Consider the following 10723-nt stretch of genomic DNA (forward strand, 5'->3'; position numbering starts at 1 on the left):
GGATGTGCCATGGGTCAACCTCGTTTGAAGTACTACACTGATAAAGTGCCGCATGCTAACAGAGAAGTCGGATCGTTTTGGTGGAAGGATGTACAGAGGTTGAGCTCTATTTTCAGAAATATTGCTGGATGTTCCATCGGCGATGGCACGACTGTCACTTTCTGGGATGATCTCTGGTCAGATGATGAGGTATTAGCGCATCACTTCCCCAGGCTTTTCTCTTTTGCCAGGAATCCAAACATAAGTGTCAGTGAAGTTATGTCTGCTGAAGATTTAGACACTCTCTTCGTTCTACCGATCTCACAAGAGGCTTTTGAGGAACTTGAAACGCTCGGTGATTTCCTACAGTTGCAAGCATTTGATGAAGAAAGGAGAGATACTTGGACATATCAATAGGGCAATGCGACTTATTCCTCGAGTAAGTTCTACAAGCTAGCTTTCCAGAACCTGCCGGAGCACCGAGTCTTCTCTTGGCTCTGGAAATCCAAATGCACGCCTAGAGTTAAATTCTTTGCCTGGCTAGTCCTAGTTGATAGACTGAACACTAAGACAATGCTCAGAAGGAGGAATTTGTTTGATGAAGATGATGAACACTGCGTCCTATGCACGGCAGGGATAGATGAGGATCTGGACCATCTCTTTTTTGATTGCCCTTTCTCCAAGAGGTGCTGGGAGAAGATAGGAATGCAGTGGAATACAGGTCTCAGCTTATACCCGAAAATAGCGCACGCCAGGCAACAACAAAACATTCCTTTTTTCATGGAGGTAGTGACCATTGCTGCATGGGAGATATGGAAGATAAGAAATGACATAGTGTTCAACAATGGCCAAGTCCACGTCAACATTTGGTTTGCAAATTTCAAAAACCAATGTCTGCTTCAGTCGCTTCGTTTTAAGGATGATCTAAGATCAGCCTTTTGTTTTTGGCTTGATGCTTACAGTTAATTCCTGTTGTAAGTTTGTACTGTTTTACCCTTAAATTTATAAAATGAAGTGCTGTGGGGATCTCCCCCACATTTTTTCCTTTAAAAAAAATACATATACAGGAAAAGAAACGGCATAGTAAGACATGAATACTTGGCTAGGAAAGCATAAGGTTCTCCAAACGTTCTTTTGATCAGCTTTGGACTTCAGAAACTATCCATTCCAAGAATACGGAGCACGCTCAACCACTAAATAGTCCCCTCTTATGTCCTTGGCAACCCGTATGTCATCATCCAAATAGACAGTGTCAAACCTGAAAGTTGATATACATAATTCATTAAGAATATTGAAACAGAACCGACAAACTGAACAATGTCTAACACAGGCATTCCACTTTTTAGCCAGTGCCAAGGTGCTAATTAGCAAGCTAACATTTTTCTTTTCGGACGTGAAGGGGCAGCAACCTAACATTATAGAGTGCTTAGCCTACATTCATGAGATATTTATCAGGAATATATAGCATGGTTAGAGCATATGAGCTTGTCCATTTCACCTTAAACATTTTGCATTTCCCCCAAAGCACTGGCTGAAGAGGGTCAGATTGTTTTTAAGGGCTCCTAAAATTTTCTTCCAAAGCACAACTGCATATGTAAGAATGGAAAACATTCTAAGGTGGATCAAGGACAAATTTGAGATATTTTTTTCTGAAAAATGCAGCAGAACTGCGCCTCTTTGAATTAAGGAGAAAACGGATTCAGTTCTTACAATGTATCGAGACAAGCTCGCGCGGACTTGGCCACTTGGGTGACGCAACACCAAGACTACAATGCGACTTTGGTAAGGAAGTGCAAAATTTTAGTTCATCTGATCTGCTAGCATAAACTATACACTCGCAGAAGTAAATTGAGGACCAAACAAAAACTCATTAGGCCTCATCTCGTACCATGAAGGGGTAGCAGCATTGCTGAATTTAGAAGCTGTCAATGATTCCACAAGGAAGCATATGTACTTTTTCTCTCTCTCAATCATCCATTCAATTCAACTGATATGCCCACAAACTTCCTTTTGATGTACACGAACTTATAATATTCCAGGTTGGTACACTTGTGTTATTGGCTTATTGCTCTAGTTCCTATGTGCTAAAACGATTAATTGCAACTGCAGATAGATAGATAGGAGTACTTATTATAAGCTAAGAGGCGAACATATTGCACTCACCATCCTTTTCCAAACGGCGGAAAAGGAACCTCCCACTTGTTCCCTCTCAGAACAGCGCGGGTAAACCTAGAACAAGCACATCCACATTCCACATTAACATGCCTATCAGTTGATCCAATTATGAAACAGATGCTAGATTGCTAATGAAGCACCCAAAACCTGCCTGAAATTGACTCGCTGGGGCGGCTGGACCTCGATTTCGCCATTGACGACGAACGCGCCTGAGGGAGGAAACGTGATGACGTTGTTAAGGGCGCCGCCGGGGACATCGATGACCTGGAGCACGTCGCCGGCGGCGGTGCGGAAGAATGGGGCGTTACGCACAATGAAGAGCTGCTCCTGCTCGGTGGTCCAGAGGAGGCGCCAGGTTCCGGAGAGCTTGGCGGCTTCGGATACGGTGTCCGATCCGGGGGATACGGCGGCGAGCGCGTCGATGCAGGAGACGATGTCGGCGAGGCGGGAGGGGTCGGACTGCGTCTCGAGGCCGCGACCCTGGTCGGAGATTAGGCGGAGGAGGTCGGCCTTCGCCGGCGGCGGCCTGGTGGGGAAAAGTCCGCGGAAGAAGGCCGCGGCGGAGGGGGGTCTGGGCGCGAGGCGGTGGCGAGCGCGGGGGATCGGTGCCGGTGGTGGTGGTGCGAAGGTTTTGTTGGGGACGAAGAGGAGTGGCGCCATCGGTAAAGAAGATTTGGTTCGGGTGGCCGTGGAGACGCAAAGAGTTGGCGAGCCTTGCCCTCGGAGGGGAGTTGGGCCGAGTGAGTCATGGGCCTCTTCTTCTGTCTTGATGGGCCGCACTCTGTTTCGTCGTTATCGCAAGCCCGTCGCCTCATTGAACCCTAGCGGCCTAGCCCCATCCATGGCTGCTCGCAAGCCACAAGCACAAAACCTCATTTGAGCGTGCGAGCAACTTCGCCTCGAACCCTCTCGCGCTTGCCTTGCCTCCACGCACCAGGCCCCCCCCTCCCACCTCGCCGCCGCAGCCATGGCGATCACAGCGCCAACTCCCGACATCCTCGGCGAGCGCCAGTCCGGCCAGGACGTCCGCACGCAGAACGGTAACCGCCGCCACCCCTTCCTTGCCGCCAGATTCCGCCGCGGTGTGCGGGGTTTGTGAGATCTAGTGGCCCGAGTAGCCATCTGGCCGAGCGCTGGTTTGATTACTGTTTTTGCTTGTTTGATCGCAGTGATGGCTTGCGGGGCGGTGGCCAACATCGTCAAATCCTCGCTCGGCCCCGTCGGTCTCGACAAGGTATGCATACCTTCCGCTCTGATCTGTTTAGTGTTTACATATCTCGCCCGCAGCCTTTGGTGATCTGAACTTTATGTTTGTATATAAACCACTGCATGGTCTCATGATCTGTATTGCTAGAATGGTATTTATTCTCCTAAGTTTAGCTTATATTGTGCTAAAGATGGTGTGTATTTGAAAACGTAGTTAGCTGGTTTATCTTGCCACACATTGCATGATTAATTCATAGAATATATTCAGTGTCATCACATTTTTTTTTTAAAAAGTTTCTAACAAACGAGAAAAATCACCGATACATCAGAGACTCATGCTCTCATGCTCTTAAGCAACTCCAACCAATCCCTCAAATTTTGCCCCCCTATTCCTGCAAATGAGAGTCCCTCATCCATATTTCATCCCCTACTCCTCAGGGTACTCCAACCGATCTCCTAAATTTTCCCTACTTTTACACTGTATTGTCATGGACCCTGTTTATTGGTCCCACTTGTCAGCTTTATGGAAGAGAGAAAGCAGGATGAGGGAGAGGATGAGGGACTCCTACATCTGAGGGTTTAGGAGAGAGAAATGAGAGTCCCTCATCCATCGGGGCTTGAACTCTCAAAATAAGATGAGGGCTCAAGTAAGAGTTCGGTTGGAGTTGTTCTTATGTATGCACTGTACTCTAATCAGGAGAAACGAAGACTAATTCAGCACATTCTGTTTACAGATGCTAGTGGACGATATTGGTGATGTTACCATCACTAATGATGGTGCAACCATACTTAAGATGTTGGAAGTTGAGCATCCAGCTGCCAAGGTGATTCATGGCAGCAAAATCTGAAGAAAAAAATTATGTTTTGATTGCTTCTTTGTGGTTTATTTATATTTTGCTATCGATTTCTAGGTTCTTGTTGAGTTGGCTGAGCTCCAAGACCGTGAGGTAGGAGATGGAACAACTTCCGTTGTCATCATAGCGGCAGAGTTGCTCAAGGTAATTCATGTTTTGCTTTTCTCACTATTGTGAATTACCCTACCAGTTTTCAGATGCACATGCACTAACACAGTTTTGTTTCTTATTGTCAGAGAGGCAACGATCTTGTGAAGAATAAGATCCATCCAACCTCTATAATCAGTGGCTACAGGGTGCGTTAGCAAGTCTCGTTGTAGCTGTACTAGTATTTGAATTTTAACTGGTCATTTCAGTGGCAAGATGACTGTAGCTCACCTTTGTGGTATGCTTTTCCTTCATATTCTACCAGCTTGCTATGCGTGAAGCCTGCAAATATGTTGAGGAAAAGTTGGCAGTCAAGGTAAGGGAATGTTATATTTTGAGTAAATACTATAGAAGAATGCTGCTTCCCCATTCCATGGTTTTCGTCATACTGATTTGGATATTCATCTACACTTTCAGGTCGACAAACTTGGAAAAGACTCCCTTATCAACTCTGCAAAAACTAGCATGTCTTCGAAGTTGATTAATAGTGACAGTGATTTCTTTGCAACTCTGGTAAGTTCTATGGTAATTTTGACTTTAAGGTTGCTTAGAATTAGATTATTCTTTAGTTGGTTCATTTAGCTCTGTTGTTTCATATATACACATGGTATTGCTTTTGGTCTAAATGAATCAGTGTGAATATTAACCGTAAAGCCCTTTGGAACTTGATGTTCGTTGTAGGTTTGTTTTAATCGTATTTATTTAATGTTTTACCAAATACATGGCTTTACTTGTGCTCTGATTTGTGTTTTATTGTTTTCTAGAGAACAGAGATCGTTAATTATGCTCTTTTGTGTTTTCTGACCGACAGTTTATTTATCCCAGGAGCTAACTGTTGGGGTTTCAACTATCTTTCAGTTAGCATTGCTTTCATGCTTTGAACAATTTGATGTAAGCTTGTCCTGACATTGAGTTCGTATAGGTTGTTGAGGCTGTTCAAGCTGTCAAGACTACAAATGCCAAGGGAGAAGTGAAATATCCAATCAAGGTCAGTCAAAACACATTTGGTTCTAGCACAGCTCCACTAAATCTATTCAATCATAAGGATTTACTTTGTGTTAATAAGGCATCTCTGTGAACTCCTTTTTGAACCATTCATTCCCTGATGCTTACTACTTTGTAGTGGTCCTTGCTGCCCATATTACTGTTTGGATAATATGTTCTGTAATAATATTCAATAAAGATGTTACGTACAGCCAGGGTCGGAGCCAGGGCAGGTACTGCCAAGGCCCGCCCCCTCAAAGCCAGCTAGCTAGGCTAGGCTGAAGCACATCAACTCCTAGTAAAAAGCGCCTTCTTGTCCTGGCTCTACCCCTGCCTACTACAGCCACCTAACACCTTTCTTTAATGCCTTTGGACCCCTAGGTGGTCGTTGCTGCGCTAATTACTATAGATCAATGTCTTTGATGATGGGCTGCTCAGTACATGGGCAACAACTTCTAAAACTTGGATTACCGTTCCTTTTAATCTCCTTGATTTTTGTGTTAACTGTTCTTATCATCGAACTTCTCCATAAATTTAGCTTGTAACTTGTTTTATCTGATCTGCAGAGCATCAATATTTTGAAAGCTCATGGTAAAAGCGCCAAGGATAGTTACCTGCTAAATGGCTATGCACTAAACACAGGCCGTGCAGCTCAAGGAATGCCTACGAGAGTAACTCCAGCTAGAATTGCTTGTCTTGATTTTAACCTTCAGAAGACAAAAATGCAACTTGGTGTCCAAGTTCTCGTAACTGATCCGAGGGAACTTGAGAAGATTCGGCAGAGGTATTTGCAATCTGTGTTCCGATACTTTAGAATTTGGTTTGCCTATTTCTGGTAGAATCAGCATTGTAAATACAGTCTTTATATCTTCTTGCATGTTACTTGTTTCTAATTTGTTCAGCCAGATCTCTCCATCTTTTTTAATTTTTTGGCTAGAAATTCATTGATCCATTCTGTTTTGAGGTCTCAAATGGTAATCCCTATTACTTGCTCTTTTTGTCAGAGAATCTGACATAATGAAGGAGCGAATTGAGAAAATTCTCAAGGCTGGGGCTAATGTTGTGTTGACCACCAAGGGAATTGATGATATGTCCTTGAAGGTATGTTTTTCATTATTCAGGCAGAAAGTGATTCTGTTGTATTTCCTATTATAGTTGTCTAGCACCAAAGCATTTTAGTTGCTCTGGTTGACTTTGCGACAGAATGGCACATTTGCTTTCTTACTAGTAATTTTGGTTGTCTGATGCATTGTTCTTTTACTGACACTTAATGTAGTATGTTTCATTTAACTAATTCTTGTAAAACTTACCAGAGCTTGCACTAACATATTTTTGTCTACCTGCTCTCCTGTTGTTCATGTGACTTTCAAGATCTCAAAATGAGGCTTTTCTTCCATGATTTAAAATTTTAAATTGATTCTGATGATGTCATTTTAACATCTATTGGGAACTTTTGATCTTTCCATGTTAATATTTGTACAGACATCTCATCCTGATGACTGCCACTGAATCACTTTGTTATTGTGTTATGAAACATATTTCAGTACTTTGTTGAGGCTGGAGCGATTGCAGTAAGGCGTGTGCGCAAGGAAGATTTGCGCCATGTTGCCAAAGCCACTGGTGCAACTATGGTAACTGATTTATTTTATTTATTAATTAAAATTAAAATACGAAATCGAAAATCAAACCTGTTAGCATTCTAAGGTCAAAAGTGTAGTTTAAATTAAAGTAAATAATTGCTTTGTACCTTTATCTATACTTAAATCATATAAATAGGGGTTTCATAGAAATTTTTTGTTACGTCAGAATCAGAAGAAACTAATTCTGTATGGAGAAACAAAATATCTCTCATTTCGACGCGAATAGCTTTTTTTCTTTGAATTTCGAAATAAAGGTTCTTCATGCTTACATGACAAAGGGCAGACCCAGTGCCGGAGGCTCCCACATGAGTGGGGTCTGGGGAAGGGAAAAACCGAGGCAAGCCTTCCCCCCGCAAAATCTGTGGAGAGGCTGCTTCGAACCCGTGACGTGGTGACTCAGTGAGACAGCTCTCACCACTGCACCAGGCCTGCCCTTCTCATGCTTACATGACAAAATTTGGAAAAAAAATTACTGGTAGAACTTCTATTCTTGAGGTTCTCTAGAAGTAACGCAGAAGATGTGTTTAACTAAGTGTTAATCATGATGCTGTTTGGCTGTGCATTATTAGGATTTTTGGCGGCTTAACAATTGGACCTTTCAGGTGAGTACATTTGCAGACATGGAGGGTGAAGAAACATTTGATTCATCATTCCTTGGACATGCTGATGAAGTTGTGGAGGAAAGAATTGCTGATGATGATGTTATTCTGGTGAAAGGCACAAAGAACACCAGCGCGGTTTGTACTTTTTCCATACCAATTTTAAGCAAGTTTGCTATAGGAGGAACAAATTTAATTTGAAGGTAATTGCATAGTGCTTGATGATTTTCTATTGTGCAGGTCTCTATAATACTTAGAGGCGCAAATGACTTCATGCTTGATGAGATTGACCGGTCCTTGCATGATGCCCTGTGCATTGTGAAGAGAACCCTGGAATCAAATATGGTAATCCTTGTGCTTCTATTCTTTCATGTCATCATATGTTGGTTACCTGCAGCTGAATAAGTCAATGCTTAGTGACAACTTTCACTGTTCTTCTGTGGCTTGTGCATTGAGGATTTTTCATGCCTGGAGGAACCTTACAGTTCAAAATGCAATTTGATTTTATTTATGAGTGGACAAATTCTAATTGTTAGTATCATTGATCGTGCTAGTGTCTCCAACATGTTTTGTATTGGCTATATGTAGGTTGTTGCTGGTGGTGGTGCAGTTGAAGCTGCGTTGTCAGTTTACCTGGAGAACCTTGCAACGACCCTGGGTTCTCGGGAACAACTGGCAATTGCTGAATTTGCTGAATCTTTGTTAATCATACCAAAGGTTTGTATCTGTTCTATTTAACTAATACTCTTACTTTTTGTCACCAATCAACATAGCATATTAATGACCTGACCTTGCACCAACAGGTACTATCTGTTAATGCTGCAAAAGATGCAACTGAGCTTGTAGCAAAGCTTAGGGCATATCATCATACTGCTCAGACAAAGGCCGATAAGCAACATTATTCAAGGTAATGAACTAATGGCATAACATTGTCTTCAGTTATTTGATTAATAGAGCCCTTGATTCTTGTGTTTCATTTCTAAAGTTCTGTGGATGCGTATTTGGTTCTGTTTCCTTGGAAAGTTTTCTATGTATGCTATTATGTACTATTTAGCCTGCAGTCAGGAAAAGAAATGTACTGGCTCAATATTTGTGTGGCTAAACAATATCATCTCACGGTCTTGCGCCGTGCTAAGCTCCCTAAAGATCCTTACATTGAACTTCGTTTTATAACTATTGGCAACATGCGAAACTTTTTGCCAGTGCAACTACACCTAGATGAATTTTAGAAACCTGGTATAATCCCTTTTCCATAAGGGCCTGTTCGGTTAATCCAACTAACCGAACAAGCCCTAAATGGTTCTAGGTGTGATTTACTTCTGCTACCTGTGCTGGGATTGCCATTAAGTTTACTTATTTGCTGTGCAGTATGGGTCTTGACCTCTCTAAAGGTATCATTCGCAACAACCTTGAGTACGGCGTGATAGAGCCATCGATGAGCAAAGTGAAGATTATTCAGGTTGGGCCTCTTGTTTCTTTCTCGTCATGGTATTTGTGATGTCCGAGTTCTATCCCATCATCTTTTTCAATCCTGTTGCAGTTTGCCACGGAGGCTGCCATTACAATCCTGAGGATTGATGACATGATCAAGCTTACCAAAGAAGAGGGTAACGAAGAAGAGTAAGCAGCCCACCGGTAGGAGGGCAGTCGACTCTGGTGTGATGGTTGTCATAGCTGTGTAACATTTGTTTTTCATTTTTCGTTTAGCTTTTGCTAGCCGTGGCCTGTGGGCATTCGTGTAGGTTGTTGTAGGAAAACTGAGAATGGATGTGTATCAGTGTATCCCTGTGGGGTGACGATGACTCACGGATGGATCAAATTTTGCGTATATTGGGGGCCAAAACAGTTCTATTTCAAGGATTTAAGTTGGAAAATGGAATGGTTTCCTGTACTGATTGACTACTCATGGGGAACACTGAATAAATTCACTACAACGAAAACCTGTGCCGCCTCGGAGAATTCCGTGGTACCGCAGCTTAGAAGCAAGCGTGGTTGCATTAGGTGCAGAAAAAGCTGGCTTCAGGCTTCAACCGTGTTATACTGACAACTGGGCTGCGCTATTTTCCTAGCACACTTCATATGTATATCCGTCAGGACCGTATACAGGGAACAAATGAAATCGAAGGACACTACTTAACTAACTAGCCATCTAAAGAATGATGTTCGGCTGTGATTTTTCCACAGTGCGTAGAAGCTCTAGGTGCTCCAGTAATCCGAAGATTAATGGAGAAGCTGTAGGTGCTCCAGTAATCCGAAGATTTCTAGTAGTCCGAAGTCACCTGAAGATTCATGTGTATGGTCATCTAAAGTATACTAGAAGCGTACTAAATTCGCTCCAAAATGGACCGTCCTCTAAAGTAAGCGCACTAAATTCGCTCCAAAATGGACAGCGTACTAAATTCGCTCCAAAATGGCTCTATAGTATAGAAGCGCACTAAATTCGCTCCAAAATGGATCGTCCTGCTACAAGACACTATTAGCAGCTCTTTAAGTTCAAAAACTAAATGACCACCTAGTTTAGGCGACTCACATCGATCCATGCTAAAGTTAAGCATCGCCTTCCAAAATAATCACATCACATCCAGGCAGCTAGCTAGTGACTAGCGAGTTCACGCTGTATATATAGCCGTCCCGCCCACCAGCACGAAGGTCGATCAGGCTAGCTAGCATAATAGCATTCCTTGCTAGCAACAACAATGGCGTCGGCTGGGCACAAGAACGCCACGGCGGCGCTACTGCTCCTGCTGCTACCGCTGCTGCTGTCGCCCACGGTGTCGGAGGCGCGCCACAAGATTGATTGGAATTGGCACGGCCCGATAATCTTCGCGTCGCCGCCGCCTCCACATTCCGGGCACCACGGGGGACTGGACTCGCCCTACATAACCGAGCAGGCCCCGGCGGCGTCGCCGGAAGATCCTGCCGGCGACTCGTCGTGGGCGCCTAGGGAGCCATAGGACTAGGATCGGATGAAATCAAAGCAGCACCGTATTGTATTGCATGGTTTATGTATGAGGAATAAAGTTAGTTCTGCATGATGTCCATACAAGAGCAGTGTATGGTTCACTTGCCATTGCAGTTGAAGCTAACTGAATTTATACCTGGGAAAAAAAATGCTTGGTAAAGCTAGCATACTACCAGT

General features: G+C 43.3%; 2 protein-coding genes across 3 annotated transcripts; one reads left to right on the plus strand and one right to left on the minus strand.

The window, feature by feature from the left end:
* Positions 1-837: 837 nt before the first annotated feature.
* LOC136475072 (probable plastid-lipid-associated protein 11, chloroplastic) lies at positions 838-2872 on the minus strand. Its single transcript, XM_066472624.1, has 3 exons — positions 2306-2872; positions 2143-2208; positions 838-1237 (listed from the first exon to the last, which is right to left on the minus strand). Exons 1-3 carry the CDS (start codon positions 2812-2814, stop codon positions 1138-1140), a joined length of 675 nt encoding a protein of 224 aa, XP_066328721.1. The 5' UTR covers positions 2815-2872; the 3' UTR covers positions 838-1137.
* A 117-nt stretch (positions 2873-2989) lies between these two features.
* Positions 2990-9481, plus strand: LOC136475073 (T-complex protein 1 subunit alpha-like). Of its 2 annotated transcripts, XM_066472625.1 has the most exons (17): positions 2990-3194; positions 3324-3388; positions 4095-4184; positions 4272-4358; positions 4451-4510; positions 4627-4677; positions 4779-4874; positions 5284-5349; positions 5912-6129; positions 6350-6446; positions 6890-6976; positions 7588-7722; positions 7825-7929; positions 8173-8301; positions 8388-8491; positions 8953-9043; positions 9125-9481. In XM_066472625.1, exons 1-17 carry the CDS (start codon positions 3122-3124, stop codon positions 9206-9208), a joined length of 1638 nt encoding a protein of 545 aa, XP_066328722.1. In that variant the 5' UTR covers positions 2990-3121; the 3' UTR covers positions 9209-9481. The 2 variants fall into 2 exon arrangements, with proteins under 2 accessions (XP_066328722.1, XP_066328723.1); XM_066472626.1 differs by lacking the exons at positions 2990-3194; positions 3324-3388 and adding an exon at positions 3944-4007.
* Positions 9482-10723: the final 1242 nt, after the last annotated feature.

The sequence above is a fragment of the Miscanthus floridulus genome, chromosome 8 (assembly GCF_019320115.1).
Source record: "Miscanthus floridulus cultivar M001 chromosome 8, ASM1932011v1, whole genome shotgun sequence".
Classification (NCBI taxonomy): domain Eukaryota; kingdom Viridiplantae; phylum Streptophyta; class Magnoliopsida; order Poales; family Poaceae; genus Miscanthus; species Miscanthus floridulus.